The sequence below is a fragment of the Heloderma suspectum genome, chromosome 1 (genome assembly GCF_057233095.1).
Source record: "Heloderma suspectum isolate Gila_16-S chromosome 1, 16-S_ref, whole genome shotgun sequence".
Lineage (NCBI taxonomy): Eukaryota > Metazoa > Chordata > Lepidosauria > Squamata > Helodermatidae > Heloderma > Heloderma suspectum.
The window spans coordinates 441,054,292-441,076,280 of NC_139458.1; the positions used below are offsets into that span (position 1 = coordinate 441,054,292).

General features: G+C 47.3%; 1 protein-coding gene across 3 annotated transcripts in view; it reads left to right on the plus strand.

The window, feature by feature from the left end:
* The window catches only part of SLC30A3 (solute carrier family 30 member 3), a 39,444-nt gene that overhangs the window by 8,021 nt on the left and 9,434 nt on the right, over window positions 1-21,989 (plus strand). For all 3 annotated transcript variants that reach the window (XM_084841400.1, XM_084841477.1, XM_084841333.1), the window contains exon 2: window positions 19,938-20,155. In XM_084841400.1, the coding sequence (XP_084697526.1) occupies window positions 19,938-20,155 (218 nt within the window). The remainder of the gene's footprint in view (window positions 1-19,937; window positions 20,156-21,989) is intronic.

Here is a 21,989-nt window from a genome sequence, read left to right on the forward strand (position 1 = left end):
ATTCAATGTCATTCTGTTGTTTTCTGCCCAGTGCTCCAGTCTATCCAGATCACTTTGAATTTTATTTCTGACTTCCAGGGTATTAGCTATTCCACCCAATTTGGTGTCATCTGCAAAACTGATCAGCATTCCCTGCACTTCCTCCTCCAAGTCATTAATACAAATGTTGAAGAGCACTGGGCCCAGGACTGAGCCCTGCAGTACCCCACTCGTTGCCCCTCCCCAGTTGGAGAAGGTCCCATTGATAAGCACTCTTTGAATCTGATTCTGTAGCCAACTGTGGAGCCACCTGATAGTTCTTCCATCTAGCCCACTTTGAGCTAGTTTACTCATCAGGAGATCATGGGGCACTTTGTCAAAAGCTTTGCTGAAGTCGAGGTATGTGATGTCTACAGCATTCCCACGGTCCACAAGGGAGATGACCTGATCAAAAACTGAGATCAGATTCATCTGGCAGGATTTGTTCTTGACAAATCCATGTTGGCTTCGAGTTATCACTGCATTGTTGTCAAGGTGCTTCCAGATGGATTGCTTTATCATCTGCTCCAGAATTTTCCCTGGGATTGATGTCAGACTGACTGGTCTGTAGTTCCCAGGTTCCTCCTTTTTACCCTTTTTGAAGATAGGGACAACATTCACCCTCCTCCAGTCATCTGGCACTTCCCCCGTCCTCCATGATTTCTCAAAGAGAATAGACAGTGGTTCTGAGAGAATCATAGAATAGTAGAATCATAGAATCATAGAATAGTAGGGTTGGAAGGGGCCTACAAGGCCATCGAGTCCAACCCCCTGCTCAGTGCAGGAATCCAAGTCAGAGCATCCCTGACAGGTGGCTGTCCAGCCTCGTCTTGAAGGCCTTCCAGTGTGGGAGAGCCCACCACCTCCGCAGGTAATTGGTTCCATTGTCGTATTGCTCTAACAGACAGGAAGTTTTTCTGCCGGTTCCTTTATGACTCTAGGATGCAGTTCATCTGGCCCTGGAGATTTGAGCTCATTCAAAGTAATTAGGTGTTCCTTGACCATATGCCTATCAATCTCAAGCTGCAATCCTGCCCCTTCAGCCTGTACTTCGCCTTTGCCAGGGGGGTCATAGGCCCTCTTTTGGAGAAGACTGAGCCAGAGAAGGAATTGAGCACCTCTGCCTTTTCCTTGTCATCTGTTATCATTTTGCCATCCTTATTTAATAGTTGAACCACCATTTATTTCCTCTGTCTCTTACTTCTCTCTGAAATTGGCCCCTTAGGTAGGACTGGAACCACTGTAACACAGTGCCTGCAATACCCAACCTACATAGTTGATCCAGGAGGATACCATGGTTGATGGTATCAAAAGCCAATGAGAGATCAAGCAGAATTAACAGGGTTGCATTGCCCTTGTCCCTCTCTTGATAAAGGTCATCCTTCAAGACGACCATGGCTGATTCAGTCCTGTAACCAGGATGAAACCCAGATTGAAATGGGTCTAGAAAATCAGTATTCTCCCAGAGTGCCTGCAGTTGGTCCGTCGTGGCCCTCTCAAGTACTTTCCCTAGAAAAGAGGTATTTGTGACTGGGCAGTAGTTGTCTAATACTGTTGGATCCAGAGTGGGCTTCTTTAGGAGTGGCCACAGTACTGCCTCAAGGACAGCAGGGACCACCCCTTCCCATAGGGAAGCTTTTATCATTGCCTGGACCCACCCAGTCATACCCCCTCGACTAGCTTTTATTAGCCAGGAGGGACAGGGATCAAGAGGGCACATGGTCAGTCGCAGTATTGCAAGCATCTTGTCCACATTATCAGGCTGTAACAACTGGAACTGATCCCACAAAATTGGGCAGATGGTGGTATCAGACACCTCGACTGGTACTGCACTAACAACAGCATCAAGTTCGCTGTGGAGACAAGTGATTTTGTCCTCAAAGTGTGATGCAAAAAGGTCACAGTGGGTCCTCGACGGGCCCATGGCCCCATTTACTGGGGAAGATGTTAACAACTACTGGTCCACCTGGAAGAGCTCTGCTGGACGGCTACTTGAGGACGCAAGGGAGGCAGCAAAACAAACCTTCTATGCTGCCTGCACTGCCACGCAGTAGGCACGATTATGCACTCCAGAGCATGCTCGGTCGTCTTCACTTCGAGTCTTGCACCATTTGCGCTCTAGCCAATGTCCAGCCTGTTTCATTGACTGCAGCTCCCCAGTATACCAGGGTGCAGAACGGGCCCCACAGTGCCGGAGAGGGCACTCAGGTGCAATCATCGATGGCCCTCCGCATCTCACTGTTCCACAGTGAGGCTAGGGCCTTGGCTGGATCACCAGCTCTCTCCACTGGACAATCCCCAAGAGCATTCAGAAATCCATTGGATTCCATCAGTCTCCTGGGGTGGACCATCCAAATAGGTCCCCCACCCCTATGGGAGGAGAGTAATGCCGTAAGTTCAACTCTCACCAGGAAATGGTTTGACCATGACAATGGGGTTACTTGGAGCCCCCCAATCTTCAGACTACCCATTTCACAAGTTGGAGCAAAAACCAAATTAAGGGTGTGCCCTGCTTCATGTGTTGGGCCGATGACACACTGAGACAGCCCCATGAAGCCATGAAGTCCTGAGCTGGAAGTCCAGAGACAGCCCCAGCATGGAAGCTGAAGTCACCCAGAACCATCGTCCTGGATTCCTCTACCTTTAAAAGAGGATTGGACAAATTACCGGAGAAGAAGGCTAGCGATGGCTTCTAGTCCTGATGGCTAAATGTTATCTTCAGCTTTGGAGCACCATGCTCTGAATGCCAGTCACTGGGGAAGAAGAGGAGGAGGAGGATGCTGCCCTCATGTCCTGTCGCGGGCTTCCCATTGGGGCAGTGACTGGGAACAAGGAGTAAGGGACTGGAAAGCAATTTCAGCCTCATCTGATCCGTGAAGTCTGTGGATTCCGGAACTGCATCCTGCTGGTTGTGGTTTGTTGTTGTTGTTGTTGTTCAGTCGTTCAGTCGTGTCCAGCTCTTCGTGACCCCATGGACCACAGCACGCCAGGCCTTCCTGTCCTGCGCTCTCTCCCGGAGCGTGCTCAGGTTCATATTCATTGCATCCGTGATGCTATCTAGCCATCTCATCCTCTGCCGTCCCCTTCTCCTTTTGCCTTCAGTCTTTCCCAGCATCAGGGTCTTTTCCAGGGAGTTTTCTCTTCGCATTAGGTGGCCAAAATATTGGAGCTCCAGCTTCAGGATCTGTCCTTCCAATGAGCACTCAGGTTTGATTTCCTTTAGGATGGACTGATTTGACCCTCTTGCAGTCCAGGGGACTCGTAAGAGTCTTCTCCAGCACCACAGTTCGAAAGCATCAATTCTTCGGCGCTCAGCCTTCCTTATAGTCCAGCTCTCACAGCCATAAATTACTACTGGGAAAACCATAGCTTTGATTAGACGGACCTTTGTCGGCAAGGTGATGTCTCTGCTTCTTACTATGCTGTCTAGGTTTGCCATAGCTTTCCTCCCAAGGAGCAAGCGTCTTTTAATTTCATGGCTACAGTCACCGTCTGCGGTGACCTTGGAGCCCAGGAAAGTAAAATCTGTCACTGCTTCCATTTCTTCCCCTTCTATATGCCAGGAAGTGATGGGGCCAGATGCCATGATCTTCGTTTTTTTAATGTTGAGTTTCAAACCAGCTTTTGCACTCTCCTCTTTCACCCTCAACAAGAGGCTCTTGAGATCCTCTTCGCTTTCTGCCATTAGGGTGGTATCGTCTGCATATCGGAGGTTGTTGATAATTCTCCCAGCAATCTTAATTCCGACTTCTGATTCATCCAACCCGGCATTTCTCATGATGTACTCTGCATATAAGTTAAATAAGCAGGGTGACAATATGCAGCCTTGTCGTACTCCTTTCCCAATTTTGAACCACTCGGTTGTTCCATGTCTGATTCTTACTGTTGCTTCTTGACCCTCGTACAGGTTTCTCAGGAGACAGGTAAGGTGGTCTGGTACTCCCATCACTTTAAGAATTTGCCACAGTTTGTTGTGATCCACACAATCAAAGGCTTTAGCGTAGTCAATGAAGCAGAAATAGACGTTTTTCTGGAATTCTCTTGCTTTCTCCATGATCCAGCGAACGTTGGCGATTTGATCTCTAGTTCCTCTGCCTCTTCGAAACCCAGCTTGTACTTCCGGTAGTTCTCGGTTCGCATACTGCTGAAGCCTAGCTTGTAGGATTTTGAGCATCGCCTTGCTGGCATGTGAAATGAGCGCAATTGTGCGGTAGTTTGAACACTCTTTGGCGTTGCCCTTCTTTGGAATTGGAATGTAAACTGACCTTTTCCAGTCTTGCGGCCACTGTTGAGTGTTCCAGATTTGTTGGCATATTGAATGCAGCACTTTAACAGCATCATCTTTTAGGATTTTAAATAGCTCGGCTGGAATACTGTCATCTCCGCTAGCTTTGTTGTTACTAATGCTTCCTAAGGCCCACTTGACTTCACTCTTGAGGATGTCCGGCTCAAGTTCAGTGACCGCACTATCATGGCTATCAGGGACATTCAGATCTTTCCTGTATAGTTCTTCTGTGTATTCTTTCCACCTCTTCTTAATCTCCTCTGCTTCTGTTAGGTCCCTGCCTTCTTTGTCCTTTATCATGCCCGTCTTTGCACAAAACGTTCCCTTGAGATCTCCGATTTTCTTGAAGAGATCTCTAGTCTTTCCCATTCTGTTGTTTTCCTCAATTTCCTTGCATTGTTCATTTAAGAAGGCCTTCTTGTCTCTCCTTGCTATTCTCTGGAACTCTGCATTCAGTTGGATATATCTTCCCCTTTCTCCCTTGCTTTTCGCTTCCCTTCTTTCCTCAGCTACTTGTAAAGCCTCATCAGACAGCCACTTTGCTTTCTTGTATTTCTTTTTCTTTGGGATGGATTTCGTTGCTGCCTCCTGAACAATGTTATGGACCTCCGTCCATAGTTCCTCAGGCACTCTGTCTATCAGGTCTAATCCCTGAAATCTATTCCTCACCTCCACTGTATATTCATCAGGGATATGATTTAGGTCATACCTGAACGGTTTAGTGGTTTTCCCGACATTCTTCAATTTAAGCTGAAATTTTGCAACAAGAAGCTCATGATCTGAGCCACAGTCAGCTCCAGGTCTTGTTTTGACTGACTGTATAGAGCTTCTCCATCTTTGGCTGCAAAGGACATAATCAATCTGATTTCGATATTGACCATCTGGTGACGTCCATGTGTAGAGTTGTCTCTTGTGCTGTTGGAAAAGAGTGTTTGCTATGATCAGCGTGTTCTCTTGGCAAAACTGTATTAGCTTTTGTCCTGCTTCATTTTGTACACTTTGTAACAAGGCCATGCCTGCCTGTTATCCCAGTGATTTCTTGACTTCCTACTTTAGCATTCCAATCCCCTATGATGGAGAGGACATCTTTTTTTGGTGTTAGTTCTAGAAGGTGTTGTAGGTCTTCATAGAACCGATCAACCTCAGCTTCTTCGGCATCAGTGGTTGGGGCATAGACTTGAATTACTGTGATGTTGAATGGTTTGCCTTGGATTCGTACTGAGATCATTCTATCATTTTTAAGATTGTAGCCCAGTACTGCTTTTCCCACCCTTTTGTTGACTATGAGTGCTACTCCATTTCTTCTAAGGGATTCTTGCCCACAATAGTAGATATGATGGTCACCTGAATTAAATTCGCCCATGCCTGTCCATTTTAGTTCGCTGATTCCCAAGATGTCGATGTTCAATCTTGCCATCTCATGTTTGACCACCTCCAGCTTACCTTGATTCATTGATCTGACATTCCAGGTTCCTAAACAATATTGTTCTTTACAGCATCGGATTTTCTTTTCACCACCAGACACATCCACAGCTGAGTGTCCTTTCGGGTTTGGCCCAGCCGCTTCACTCTTTCTGGCGCTACTTGGAAATACCCTCTGCTCTTCCCCAGTAGCATATTGGACACCTTCCGACCTGAGGGGCTCATCTTCCGGCGTCATATCTTTTAGCCTTGTGATACGTTCCACGGGGTTTTCTTGGCAAGAATCCTGGAGTGGGTTGCCATTTCCTTCTCCAGTGGACCACATTTTGTCAGAACTCTCTGCCATGACCTGTCCATCTTGGGTGGCCCTGCACGGCATAGCTTATGGCTTCACTGAGTTACGCAAGCCCCTTCGCCACAACAAGGCAGTGATCCACTGGTTGTGCTACCTCCTTGTTAAGAACATAAGAACCTAAAAACCTAAGAAGAGTCCTGCTAGGCCAAGGGTCCATGTGTTTCAACATTTTGTTCACACAGTGGCCAACCAGTTGTTGGCCAGGAACCCACAAGCAGGACATGAGCGCAACAGCACCCTCCCTCCCACGTTCCCCAGCAACTGGTGCACATAGGCATATTGCCCCCAATACTGGAGGTAGCATATAGCCCTTGGGACTAGCAGCCATTGATAGCCTTCTCCTCCAGGGATTTGTCTAACCCCCTTTTAAAGCCATCGAAATTGGTGGCCATCATTAATCATAGAATCATAGAATCATAGAATAGTAGGGTTGGAAGGGGCCTATAAGGCCATCGAGTCCAACCCCCTGCTCAATGCAGGAATCCAAGTCAGAGCATCCCTGACAGATGACTGTCCAGCGTCGTCTTGAAGGCCTCCAGTGTGGGAGAGCCCGCCACCTCCCTAGTCATTGGTTCCATGGTCGTATTGCTCTCACAGTCAGGAAGTTTTTCCTGATGTTCAGCCGGAATCTGGTTTCCTGTAACTTCAGCCCATTATTCCATGTCCTGCACTCTGGGATGATCGAGAAGAGCTCCTGGCCTTCCTCTCTGGGACAACCTTTCAAGTACTTGAAGAGTGCTATCATATCTCCCCTCAGTCTTCTCTTCTCAAGGGTAAACTTGCCCAGTTCTTTCAGTCTCTCTTCATAGGGCTTTGTTTCCAGTCCTCTGATCATTTTTGTTGCCCTCCTCTGAACCCTGTCCAGTTTGTCTGCATCCTTCTTAAAATGTGGTGCCCAGAACTGGACACAGGACTCCAGATGAGGCCTAACCAGTGCTGAGTAGAGGGGAACTAGTACTTCCCGGGATTTGGAAGCTATGCTTCTATGAATGCAGCCCAAAATGGCATTTGCCTTTTTTGCAGCCATATCACATGGTTGGCTCATATTCAGCTTGTGATCGATTATGTCTTGTGGTAGCAAATTCTATAGTTCAACTAAGCACTGTGTGAAGAAGTACGTCACTTTATCTCTCCTGAATCTCCCACCAGTCATCTTCATAGGATGACCCCCATTGGGTTCTAGCATTTTGAGAGAGGGGGGAAAATGTCTCCCTATCCACATTCTCCACACCATGCATACTTTTCTACACCTCTGTCATGTCTCCCCTTCCCCTCCTTTTTTCCAAGCTAACAATCCCAGCTGTTGTAACCTTCCCTCATAGGGGAGATACTTGATCATATCAAATATGATATGATACTTGATCATTTTAGTTGCCCTTTTCTGCCCCTTTTCCAGCTCTACAATATATTTTTTTAGGTGGTGACCAGAACTAGATGCAGTATTCCAAGTGTGGCTGCACCACAGATTTGTATAAAGGAGGTATGATCTTGGCTATTTTATTCTCAATTGCTTTTCTATTTATGCCTGACTTGGCATTTGCCTTTTTTACAGCAGCCGCACACTGGGTTGACATTTTCATGAAGCTGTCCACCACAACCCCAAGATCTCTTCCTTGGTCCATCACTGCTAGCTCAGATCCCATCAGGTTATACTTGAAGTTGGGATTTTTTGCCCCAACATGCATCACTTTACACTTGCTTACATTGAACCACATTTGCCAATTTGATGCCTATTCTCCCAGTTTGGAGAGATCCTTTTAGAGCTCCTCACAATCTCTTTTTGTTTTAACCACCATAAATAATGTGGTGTCAGCAGCAAACATGGCTACTTCACTGCTCACTTCTAATTCCAGAACATTTATGAACAAGTTCAAAAGCATTAGTCCCAATGCAGATCCCTGTGGGACCCCAGTATTTACTTCCCTCCATTAGGTGAGTTTACCATTTATTCCTAATCTCTGCATTCTGTTCTTTAACCAGCTCTTGACCATAAGAGGACCTGTCCTTTTATTCCATGATTGCCAAGTTTGCGCAGGAGACTTTATAGACAATGTCTACTGGATCACCCCTATTTACATGTTTATTGACACTCTCAACTCTAAAAGGTTAGTGAAACAGGACTTACCTTTGCAGAAGCCATGTTGATTCTTTTTCAGCAGAGCTTGTCCTTCTATATGCTTACAAATTTTATCTTTAATAATGCCTTCAACCAATTTACCTAGGCTAAACTAACCTGCCTGTAATTTCCTCGATCCCCCTGGATCCCTTTTTTAAAAAATGGAGTTACACTGGCCATCTTCCAGGCCTCTGGTATAGAGGCTGATCTTAGGGACATGTTGCATATTTTGGTTAGAAGATCAGCAATTTCCTATTTGAGTTCTTTGAGAACTCTGGGATGGATACCGTCTTGGCCCGGTGATTTATTTGCATTCAGTTTGTCAATAAGGTGAGAACTTCATCTTTTGTCACCGCTATTTGCCTCAATTCCTCAGACTCCATTCCTGAAAACATCAGTTCAGGCACAGGTATCTGTCCTATATATTCTGCAGTGAAGACTGATGAGAAGAATTCACTCAGCTTCTCCATAATATCCTTGTCCTCCTTGTATTGGGGAAGCAGGGGTGGCAATCCAAGATGCTCTGACTTTTATATGGGGGCAGCTCATTGGGTAGCCCCAAGAAAGAAAGCCAAAGATGCTGTTTTCCGCCTGCCTCCTCCTGCCCACCCACCCACCCAGTTGGCAAAGCAGGGCTGAGCCACCCTGCCAATGTTCCCCCCTGCCACCAATGTTGCCCCCCTCCACTTTGGGCTGTGCTGTAGGCTTGTCTCTGCTGCTGGGCCCAGCTGTCTCCACGGACAAGCCCTTCTGGCAGGAGGCCATTCCTTCGCAGTGTGCCGCCCCCATGGCATGCAGGGCATTGTGGCTTCCCACTCCTGCTGGAGCAGAGGGTGAAGAAGCATCCCCGGCATCCCTGGGAGATGCCATGTGTTCATTGAACCATTTTCCCTATTAATTACCGCCCCCATGTGGCTTTCCACTGTTTTATTTGGAGGGCTTTACTAGCATCCATCTTGTCAGGCATCCGCTGACATGAGGCGCTGCCACGCTCCGCTCCGGGGCAGCAGGGGGAGGCGCAGCGTTCTCCGGCGAGAGGCGCACCAGGGCTGGGGTGCACCGGGAGGCTCGCGTTCCTGGCCTTGGGCTTGCCTCGGAAGGCTTCACCGGCTCTGGGGTCTGCAGCTGGACATGTGGCTGTTCTCTGGGATGTGCCCAGCAGCACCCAGAGCCTAAAACAGAGGCCTCCACTAACTGAGATGCTCTTTTTTTTCTTCGGCAGCCCAGTGAGCCATCATAAGCCAGACCAGGGTGTCAGGTGGGGCAAGTCTTGTACCATCTCCAAGGCACAAGAACACTGGAAGGGACCAGCTAGAGCTGCATTATGCTGTGGGAAGGGGGGAATCTGTCCCAGCCTCCTGTTTCCCACAGTGGCCAGCCAGATATGCAACGGGGAAGCCCACAAGGGCAAGAGCTCTCTGTCATGAGCTGGTCCTCACAGGCAGCTCCAATTCAGTGATATGCAACTCCTGAACATGGAGGTTTTACTTAGCTCTCAAGAAGACCAGCAGAGCCCTCCTCCTCCTTTGGTGGGGGTAAAAAGCCCTCAGCAGCCCCCCCCCCCGGTGTGGACCTCCCCCTCCCCCTCCCCCTCCCCCCACACTGCTACCTCCTGCTCCTTGCTTGCCCTCTTCTCCCCTGGGGCCCAGTCTGCACAGCCACCCATAAGTGGCAGGCAAGGTGAGCAGAAGCTTCTTCCCCCGGCTCCTGTCACTGCTCACTGGATCACAGAGGGCAGGTAGAACAGGCGGCAGCAGGTGAGACAACCTTTCAAGTACTTGAAGAGCACTATCATCTGTCCCCTCAGTCTTCTCTTCTCAAGGCTAATCATGCCCAGTTCTTTCAGTCCCTCTTCATAGGGCTTTGCTTCCAGTCCCCTGATCATCTTCGTTACCCTCTTCTGAACCCTCTCCAGTTTGTCTGTGTCTTTCTTAAAGTGTGGTGCCCAGAACTGGACACAGTACTCCAGATGAGGCCTAACCAGTGCTGAGTAGAGGGGAACTAGTACTTCCCGGGATTTGGAAGCTATGCTTCTATTAATGCAGCCCCAAATAGCATTGGCCTTTTTTGCAGCCACATCACATTGTTGGCTCATATTCAGCTTGTGATCGACAACAATTCCAAGATCCTTCTCGCTTGTAGTGTGGTTGAGCCAAGTATCGCCCATCTTGTAACTGTGCATTTGGTTTCTTTTTCCTAGGTGCAGAACTTGGCATTTATCCCTATTAAATTGCATTCTGTTGTTTTCAGCCAAGCACTCCAGCCTATCAATATCATTTTGAATTCTGTTTCTGTCTTCCATGGTATTAGCTATCCCCCCAATTTGGTGTCATCTGCAAATTTGATCAGCATTCCCTGCATCTCCTCCTCCAAGTCATTCATAAAAATGTGGAAGAGCGCTGGGCCCAGGACTGAGCCTTGCAGTACCTCACTCATTACCTCTCCCCACTTTGAGAAGATCCCATTGATCTTGGAGTCAGATTCTGTTTTTCACGTACAGTGCAACCCCGCCTCCCTTTCTGTTCCTCCTGTTCTTTTTGAACAAGTTATATCCTTCAATTGCTGTATTCCAGTCATGGGAGTCATTCCATCAAGTCTCAGTTATACCTATCAAGTCATAATTTCCCTCCTGTATTAAGAGTTCAAGTTCGTTCTGTTTGTTTCCCACACTCTGGGCATTAGTATATAGACATCGAAGACCATGTGCTTCATAGTCTGGCTTTCTTCCTACCTGTGTCTGAAGACTATTATTGGGCGCTATCAGCGCTGTTCTCTCCGTTGCAGTGCATGCGCCTACGTCCATTGTTACCCCCACCTTACATCTCCCTTCCCCGTAGGATTCAGCTTAAAGCCCTCCTGATGAAGTTCTTCATGCTGTGGCCAAACACATTCTTCCCAGCCTTTGTGAGGTGCAACCCGTCCCTTGCCAGCAGCCCATCTTCCAAGAAGTATAGCCCGTGGTCCCAGAATCCAAATCTCTCTCGTCGGCACCACGTTTGTAGCCAGTATTTCACCCGGAGTATTTTTCATTCCCTTTCTATCCCTCTTCTGACTACTGGAAGGATGGATGAGAAAACTATCTGGGCCCCGAAGTTCTTGAGTTTCCTTCCCAAAGCTTCAAAGTCTGTTTTGATTTCTTTGTCAGACTTTGACGAAGTATATGATCTTTTACCAGACCACCTTACCTGTCTCCTGAGAAACCTGTACGAGGGTCAAGAAGCAACAGTAAGAACCAGAGATGGAACAACCGATTGATTCCAAATTGGGAAAGGAGTACGACAAGGCTGCATATTGTCACCCTGCATATTTAACTTATATGCAGAGTACATCATGAGAAATGCCGGGTTGGATGAATCAGAGGTCGGAATTAAGATTGCCGGGAAAATTATCAACAACCTCCGATATGCAGACGATACCACCCTAATGGCAGAAAGCGAAGAGGATCTCAAGAGCCTCTTGTTGAGGGTGAAAGAGGAGAGTGCAAAAGCTGGTTTGAAACTCAACATTAAAAAAACTAAGATCATGGCATCTGGCCCCATCACTTCCTGGCATATAGAAGGGGAAGAAATGGAAGCAGTGACAGATTTTACTTTCTTGGGCTTCAAGATCACCGCAGACGGTGACTGTAGCCATGAAATTAAAAGACGCTTGCTCCTTGGGAGGAAAGCTATGGCCAACCTAGACAGCATAGTAAGAAGCAGAGACATCACCTTGCCGACAAAGGTCCGTCTAATCAAAGCTATGGTTTTCCCAGTAGTAATGTATGGCTGTGAGAGCTGGACTATAAGGAAGGCTGAGCGCCGAAGAATTGATGCTTTCGAACTGTGGTGCTGGAGAAGACTCTTACGAGTCCCCTGGACTGCAAGGAGGTCAAATCAGTCCATCCTAAAGGAAATCAACCCTGAGTGCTCATTGGAAGGACAGATAATGAAGCTGAAGCTCCAGTATTTTGGCCACCTAATGCGAAGAGAAAACTCCCTGGAAAAGACCCTGATGCTGGGAAAGACTGAAGGCCAAAGGAGAAGGGGACGGCAGAGGATGAGATGGCTAGATAGCATCACGGATGCAATGAATATGAACTTGAGCACGCTCCGGGAGAGAGCGCAGGACAGGAAGGCCTGGCGTGCTATGGTCCATGGGGTCACGAAGAGTCGGACACGACTGAACAACAACAAAATGATCTTTTACCATGCAACAGCATCTATTCTAATTAATATGCAGCAGCAACAAACAGCAAGAAACAACAACAACAAAATGGTAGTATTGTTGCAGAACCCAGAGTCAGAGAGACCACGGAGTGAAGGAAAAAGAGATTCTTTATTTAACGCGCGGGCTTAAGGCTGGAATCATTTCCAAAGAGCCAGAAGCCCCGATTTACATTAGCACATTGGTTTTATAGACATTGTGACATATATGAAACGGCTCCTCCTCTCCCTCCTGCATGGGGTTGCAATCCTCAACATTTCTTCTCTTAGCACTATTGTTTATAATACAAGAACTGGGTTATAGGGTAGCCATGATAAGGAGAGAACAGAAGAGAACAGCAGAGAACAAGATATACAATTGTATGACCTTTGACAAGATAAGGAATTCCTGTGTCTCGTCAGCTTACAACAATATATTCAAGGGAGAAAGAGCTCAGCAAGAACATGAAGCATGAGACTGCATGAGGCTACTTAGTCTGACCCCCGATATGGCTGCTACATTCCCCCCTTAAATGCATAATTTCATTACAATTATAGCATTTTTGATAACTATACAAAGCTTTTTGTGACATACATATTACTTAGCCTCTTGTTGGGCTATTAAAGCGTAGAGGGCAGCAGTTTTATTAGCTGAGACATAAAACAGATCGGTTAAACAGCTCATAAGACAAGGAACGCAGAGACATAACAGTATCTCTATGAACAACACTGGTAGAATTAGGATGAACAACGCTTTTAAGCTAGCTAAGATCTGGAAGCCAAGGGGTTAACTAATTGAGCTAATTGTTTTGTTTTATTGTTTTGTAAGCTACTATATTGTGCAGCTTGTTGATCTGTTCATCTACAGCATTGCCATTATCAGTTAAGTTAAAACAACAGAGCTTTTGGTGTGTCTCACAACTTAAATGATGAAGAAGGAAGAGGTAATCTATACTAGCTCTATTTTCTAGAACTGCACCTCTTAGATCACGCAACTCTTTATTTAACAATGACAATGCTCGTGAGGTGGCATTTATGCTTTTGGCTAAGCTGCAAGCTAACCAGTTGTTCTTTAGACCATTAGCCAAGGCTAAACCTGGAACCCCAACTAGTGACATTGCTAAGGCCAATTTTTCTGAGTCAGAATATAACTGCACATGACTATTACAATTTTTAGTTACTTGGAGTGCTCGAGGCTGCCGTTGACGGATTTTCTCGGGCTACAGGGGAAGAATTGGCACCAGTTCAATTGGCGGCTGAGGCAACATGGGTGGTTATCAGACAAGTTGGCAGGAATGAATGACCAAGTGCGGGAATTACATGTCTAAAACCATTCATGAGGCAAAAGTATGTGGGCATCATTAAAAGATATGTTTTGAATTTTATTACAGTGGAAGGGGGCCAGGGATAGCTTTGTATTTTCTGGAAAAAATTTTGACAATTAAGCATTTGTGCACACGTAGCATTTGTTTCAGCAACGATGGGGGTGCGTAGAGTGAACTCTGTAGGGGGTAGGATCTTTGCAACCATGCCCCAATTAGCATTTTGGGAATAAGTTAAACTTACACCATAAACTTTTAACATGGTATCTTTTTGAATTTTCTCAGGATGTCTACAGACAGGTATTAGGCAAGAGCTAATAAGCCTGTTTGCAGGTATACCTCTTGGCAAACAAAAATGTTTTATTTTCATGATGTTAGCCAGGTGAAGCCAGTAATTATCAGCAAATCACTGGGACAAACTTTTTTTTCCAGGGGCAGACCCCCCTTTTTGCACCTTATTAAGGAAACACAATGCAGCACTACTAACACTACAACACGCATGTTTGATCTTCTTTGGGATCTGACCGTACGCTGGGCAGCTATTCACCTGGCAAGCTGCAGTAGGGTCTAGTCCCCTTCTTCAATTCTCCAGTTGCAGGTCTGACCGTACGTAGGGGGACAGTCTCCCGGTGTGTCCACAGTAAGGTCTAGCCTGAGTCTTCTCACTGCTTTTTCAGAATGATTTTTAAAGGATTTTCAGGATTTCTGTTTACAGTCTACTCTCCCCCTCTCGCTCTCTTGACTCGTGTCCAGTGTATCCAGGGTTTAACTCCAGCTGCTTTCATAGCTGTGGGGGTGGAAAGTATGACAGTTTTCAGTCTTCTCTATCTGGGAGTCAAAGGGTTATTTTTCCCTCTTTAACTCATACTTTAACTCTTAATTGGAAAGGATGAACTTCTGTGATGGGAATGGCTTATTTTCTAAGACAAAGCTACGCTGGGCTTGAAGAACTTTGTTTAGTGTTTGGACTTCTTGTTGCTTGCTTTTGATGCTGCTCCAGTGTCAATTATGAAGTCAATGTCACGGCCCCTCACAGTCAATGTCACGGCCCTTCTCAAGCTGTCTCCCTCTTCGCCCATTCTGGCCCCTTTGTTTTTTTCCTTTGTGTATTTGATTTATTTTATTTGGGCATTCATGCCACTAATGTCCATCTTGTCCACACTGGTTCTTTTTTAAGAATCTTCTGCCTCTGCCGGGTCTTCTTCTTTTCTTTTTTCGTTTACGTCTTCTTGGGCCTCTGGGTCGAGGGAGGTGTACTGGCGATAGGCATCTGAAAGACGCTCCAAGTACGCTCTGGGGCCTCGGTGGCACCTTGCAGCACTTTAAACACTTTGGTCATATTAATTGACTTTTTCATACCTGCTTTCATGGCTTCTAACAGCAGGGTTTGATACTGGGTGAGGCGCTCTAGCCCAACTTGTGTTTTGGGATTCCAGCGAGGGGGAGATTTATTTACAAGGAGACTTTATTGGGTAACTTACAGCACACAGGTGTACTTAATGGTTGGATCAGACAGCTTCTCTGAACCACGAGCTATTGCGCTAAATGGGTTTTATACCATACATGTTACCCATAACACTAGCAAGCATTTTCAGCATAGGCTAGAAGTGTTTGGTTCTCAGGCACAGCTTCCTGTAAACAATTTCGCTTCTCAAAGTGCTTGATAACACTTTTATTTATTAGTATGGGAAGACAAATTTTTTCTCTTTCTTTTGCTTTCTTTTTCTTTGCTGATCTGCCTGTATTGCAGATCATGTTTCAAACTTTTTACACAAAACTTTCTGCTCCATGCACCAGCCTTGTTTCTTTATTTGTCTTTTTCAAGTTAAACTCACTTACTTAAACCTTTCTGCCTTACACTAGTCTCAATGACACACATTTGGGATAGGCTCTTCTTCTCCTTCTAGTTACATTTTCTTTATCTTAAAGAACTATTACATTATTGTGGCTACTTTACCCCAGGTAATAAGCTCCAGGCACAATCAGCTGCTTTTAATTTACCCTGGGGGCAACTATGGCCACGCTTCTTTTTTTACAAATTTTTTTTTCTTTGCCTCTTGCCTTTTCTTTCTTCTTTTTTCCTCCCTCTTCTCTATCTGTCTGCTACTTTCTCTATTTTTTTTTTTTTACTTGCTTTTGTCTTTCTTTCCTTGTCATCCATTGGGAACCACACTCAGTATCATTTGGAGTTGCAACTAACACTAATCTGCAAATATCACATATATTTTATGATATCTAAGAAATCATAAAATATACACAACAAACTTTTTCTGCAATTTAACACAATGAATGGAAAACACTTTTTGCATGGTAAGGCGTGATGGAGCAGATCCAGCAATTATACTGCTCTTCTGGCTGAAAGCTCAGGGCTCATCAAAATCAAGGGACAGGCATACCCACACACACAAAGAGTTCTAGGTCACCATTTTTACATCGGCAACTCTATGCTGCATGAGTTCTGGCAGAAGGAAATCTAAAAGTCACAGATCAAACTCAGCCTGCTGTACACTGAGCTGACTACAAACACAGACACATGGTCTACAGCGATGAGAGTTCAAGTTTATCCAAAGCTTCACAGCACTGTCCATGGCAAGTCTTTGACAATTTAAAATTTTAGTTCATGTGCAGAGTGTCTCTAAAAAGCCCAGACATTGATGGAGGCAAACAGAGAAGGCTCTGGGCAATGAAGATGGGATGTTTCCAGCAAAGGCTCTCCACTTTTGCATCAGTTTAAAAAGGGAAAGTGTGGCCCTACACCCCTTCTGACAGACAAGGGCCTTTAACTTTTTAGCAAGGCCTGTGTCTAAACAGCAGCACAGCTCAGCTCTCTAGCCATGACACTTTAACTTGGGCAACTCCTCTGTAAATTTTATTTTACCTCTGTCAGGTTCTCTCACAGACATTTTAAAAACTTACTCTTTTTTTTTTCTCTTCTAACCTGGTACACGAAAGCACTAAAACACTGAGTGCCGAAACTCAGGACGCTGGGGGGTGATGGGCATCGCTTTATACTTGCATTTTTCAGGCAGCCATTATTTATTTATTTATTTTATTTATTTATTAAATTTCATTAATCTTCGGGGAGGCGGTGGGGTGATTTGCAGGACTTTAAAGGCAAGCTTCTCAGTTTGTTTGTATTTGTAAATCCCAAGCTTAAAACAGGACACGATGAGGTACAGGGCAGCCAAATTCTTGCTTTGGCACGGGCAACAAATAACTCGGTTCAGCTTTCTTCGCTGGGGTCTCAAACAGGAAAACAGTCTTAATTTAAAGTTGTAACATCACTGACAGCGTCAGCCAGCCAGCTACACAGATCTCATTGTTTTTTAAGACAGTTGCTCCAATATCCTCTTTTCTTCTCAATCAGGTTGGGTCTCCCAGCTTACACAGTTTATTGCAGCTTTCAGGAGCATGGCAGTAGCGTGATTTTGGCTTGGCCAGGAACATGCTGTCTGGTTTCTCGGTCTCTTTAGCACACACTTAGGCAGTGTAACACTGGACACTCAAATCAGTGAGATTTCTTCATTGCAGGGAATCCCACGGCAAAAGCTTAATGGTTACGCTCTTCAGAAATCATATAGCTGATGGTCAGTAGCTACAGGCTCTATGCAATTTTAACACAGTTCAAAGCTAAACACGGCTACCTTGACAGAGATCTTCAACATGGTCTTTCCGCTTCATTCTGCTTTGGGACAGTCTTATGGCACACTTTTCACTCGAAGAGGGGTCTAGCCTGTGCCCTGGGGGCTGATTCTTCACCTTTATTTTCTATTTTGCCTTCATCTTCTGGGTCTTCATTTTCAGTTTCCATTTCTTAGGGATTTCATCTCAATTAGGCGAGGTGATGATGTTGCACAACTCAGAAGGTTGTGGGCAATTTTCCTGCCCCCCCTCTCTCGGCGCGCTAGGCTAACAGCTACTTCTTCGGCCTTACACTCTCACGCTCCCACGCTTTGTTAAAAGCCAGACTGTCCTGCAACATTTTTCTAATTAACAGCCTCAGATCTTGTTTTTTTTCCTCTCAGCTCGACCTTGAGCTTTTTGCTGTTTTCTCTCTCTATTCTGAATCTTTTTTAAAAAAACCTTTTTCCTTCTTTGTTTGACATACATCTCAAGGGGGTGCAAGGTTTGCTTCCCACACCACGCATAGCCTCCCTCCTAAATTGAAGACAGACACAATTAGGGAATGGGAATTGGTCAGTGAGTAAGGGGTCTCACTGGCCGACACAAGAGGATTTTTCACACCACGCACTTTGCTACTGGCCTGGGCACCCGGACGGTCAACGGTATGCTTCAGAAACCGCAGTAGCCACTCACACAATCATCAATCTCTCCACTACATCCATATGTCCCTGCCACCCACTTTTCCCACTTTTTACCAGAGCGGAAAACGGCTTCCCCAGCTTCCTCAGCTTCCTACTGAGTACTGGCGTGCTAGGTACTGGCGCCCACTCGGGGGTGTGATCAGGCCCCCCTTCTACCCGCAAGGAGTAGGTTCTTTTGTATACGTATACCACCAACACTGACCTTCTTCATAAGGCGGGGCCCTCTTTTTTTCTGCCCAGTGGCCTTTCTCCCTAAAGGCGGGGCCCTCTTTTTCCCATATACTTGCCTTTCTCCTGAAGGCTTCCAATGTGGGTTTCAACTCAATTGCAGCTGCGATACAGGCAGGGCTCACGTTCCTTCCTCCGCTTCCCAAGGTTCTCTTGCCGCTTGCTGCCGTTTGGGCGATCCCGGCGCAGGCTTTCTCCCATTCACTCGACAAAAAGGTCGGTGGTGCCAAGAAAGGGAGGCATGCGCCGAGCTCGTCTTCCCGGTGCGGCGATCAAGAGCAGGCAACTGCCACCTGTCTGGCTCAGAGCCTGCCACATCCGAGTCACGGCACCATTTATGTTGCAGAACCCAGAGTCAGAGAGACCACGGAGTGAAGGAAAAAGAGATTCTTTAACGCGCGGGCTTAAGGCTGGAATCATTTCCAAAGAACCAGAAGCCCCGATTTACATCAGCACATTGTTTTTATAGACATTGTGACACATATGAAACGGCTCCTCCTCCCTCTCCCATGTGGGGTTGCAGTCCTCAACATTTCTTCTCCTAGCACCATTGTTTATAATACAAGAACTGGGTTATAGGGTAGCCATGATAAGGAGAGAACAGAAGAGAACAGCAGAGAACAAGATATACAATTGTATGACCTTTGACAAGATAAGGAATTCCTGTGTCTCGTCAGCTTACAACAATATATTCAAGGGAGAAAGAGCTCAGCAAGAACATGAAGCATGAGACTGCATGAGGCTACTTAGTCTGACCCCCGATATGGCTGCTACAGTATAGACAAAACTACCCCAACATTCCTAAGTTCAGAACATTCCATTTCCTTCCCAGGGTCTCTGTCCTTTGGCCATACTCAAAGTTAATCCAGCCATATTTTTCCCTCACTTGTTGTCAAGATGTAAATATTTGAGAGCACTACAATCCTCCAAAAGTCCCTGAGAGCATTGCAATACATGACGCAGCCAGCAGGAATTGCAAACTGAAAACCCAGCAGCCAGGATCGCTCCAAATGTTCCTTCCTGCTTGAGTAGAGTCTTGTTTTTTATAGTATCAGGGCTCCCAGAGGAGACCAAGTACAGACTATACTCCACATATTTATGGGAATTTGAGATCAGCGGAAGCCGCCTTTACTGAAACAGAGTCTATTTTTAACCAATGGCAAAATAAGTTCCATCTCTGACATAATGGGTCAATGCAGTTGATCAGAAATTACTTAAAAAGATGGTTCCACCTTCCTAATGAAGTTGAACTTCCCTGACAAAAGGGCCAGAATAGTTAGCTACTGTGAAAAGGGGACTAAAGTGGGCAAGTGAATTGGATCTAAAATCAAGGATATTTGTTCACAGCAAGGTTCGAAGGTCATAGACACATAGATGGCATTGATGGCCTCTATCAGAATACAGGGGCTCCCTCAAGCTCTGCACGCATGTGCCATTGTCTGCACTGCTTTCTCCAGCATCTCTGGACAAATGGGTTGTCCCCAGCCTCTCCTCCAGGCCTGTGACTGCCCCCCTTGCTGACCTGTTCACCATGTTATCTGGCGCCTTCATGCAGAGTGTTCTTGGCTCATGACAGAGCAGCATCTGGCTGGTCACTGTGGGAACCAGGATGCTGGACTGAGGTGGGCTTTTAGGGCCTGATCCAGCTGCAGAGCTCTGGTGACGTTCTGGTGTTCTCTCAGTCTGTTTGCAGGACCCCAGGATGCCTTCCCCGTCCTGCCCCCGGAGGATGGCCACGCTGAAGGGCCCGTGGCGGGCCTGGCGATGGAGTCCCGCCTGGACCCCCACTGCCACCTTGGGCCCTGCTCCCCCAGCCAAAGCCAGCAGAGGAGCCAGGCACGGCGGAAGCTCAGCATGGCCTGCGTGGTCTGCTTCCTCTTCATGACGGGGGAGGTCATAGGTCAGTATTGCTGAACAGTGATTTCAACATCCACACGCTGTTTCCTCCTCCAGCTCCTCCTCCAGCCTGGATAACACAGATGGCCTTGTGGCAGTCCCCGAAAACTCAGTGCGCTGCTCCCAAATGCCAGGTTGGGTAGAGGGAAGATGGAAGCCATTCCCAGTTTGAATCAGGAAGAGCAGGCCAGCCTGATGGCTAGAACAGGCCTGGCTGGATGAAAAGGAAGGTGTGAGCGTCTCCCAGTTATGTATGCCAGGGTATACAGTTTAAGGGTTGGGGAGGAGGGGCGCCAGAGTCCATAAGGACTCCCTCTCCCCGGTCAGATACTCTCCCCAGCAGTCGGAGAGTGTGGCATGTCTGCACCTGGTGCTGGGTCACGGAGACAGGGCTGGGACTCTGTCAGCACACTGTGCACCTTGCTACCCAACAGCCTCTCTGCCTGAGCTGGTGGGGGCGGTTTTGGGGGGTGCCTCAAGGACCCCAAAACTGTTGCCTTGGGGGACTTCAATATTCCTGCTGAGGCCACGTTGTCTGGAGCACCTCAGGATTTCATGGCCACCGTGGCCTGTCTCACATCATATCTGGCCCAACCCACATGGCAGGAGACGCTTGCTGGGCCTGGGTTTCTTTGCCGGAGTCGGGGATGGTGCTGTTGGTGCGGGAGCCAAGCAGAACTCCCTTGCCACGGACAGATTGCCGTCTGATCAGGCTGGGCGCTCCAAGCTGCCTCAATGCCTGCAGGGGCGGAGGACCAGTTTTGATGGTCCACTCTGAGAGGCTTATGGATCCAGATGGCTCAGGCTGTAGATGCAACCATGCCCAAATGTCCCAAGCCAGCCATTGGAGTATCATAGCTCCTTGGTGTTCTGAGCAGCTGAGGGTGATGCAACAGAAAGGCTCGCGTCTAGAATACAGATGGCAGAAGACTAGAGGCAAACACAGCTGAACGTGGGCTGGAGCCTGTCTTAGGACCTGGCGGTGGGAAACATTTACTCCCCCAGGACCATTGCACCTGCGCCACGTCAGCCGACGGAGATGTTTGGGTGGCCCAGCAGCTCAACCTGTTGAACGCACGGAGGCCAATTTGCATTCCATCGTGAAGACAAATAGCTCCCATCCCCTCTGACTTGGATGCCAACAGAATCAGCACGAAGGGGTGGCGTGGCAGACGTAGCCAGTGCGCTGTCCAATCCCGGTTCAGATGCTTCTCAGCTTGTGCAGCCTGAGGATGTGGAGAAGCTGCTTGGCGGCCTGAGATCAGCCACCCGTTCCTTGGATCCTTGCCTGTTGGGGCAGCGGTGAATGCCTTGCTAAGGGGGAGGGTTGTCCCCGTTATTTTTGAAGAGGTAACGGTGGAACCACTTCTGAAAAGCCAAATATAGATCCTGTGGCTATGGAAGATTACTGCTTGGTCTCCAGTGGAGCAGCTAACATTGTAATAGTCTGGTTGGGGGCAGGGTGGCCTTTTCCCGGCCCTGAAAGGACATCCGAGAGGCGACAGGAGAGTCCAGCGGATGCCACCCCCCCAGTCCTGCCCACATTCTTCTGCACCCTGTGGCAGTCGTCCCCTCTGTGAAGGCCCTTCTCCCGTTCTGCCATATTTAGCCAAGGACACAGGGTGTGTGTGGCGGAATGAGGCCTTGGGTGGCCGGTGGGGCATCCGCCTCTGCCCCTGCCTGCGAGGGATGCTAGCCCTGCCCAGGGGATGCAGGGAGCTGCCTGATACTCCGAGCCGGACTGCTGGTGTCTGGTCTCTGCTGACCCTCACAGAGGAAGCCCTTATCCATTACCTCCAGCTGGACCCTTGCTAGACTGGGGATGCCACCTGGGCTCT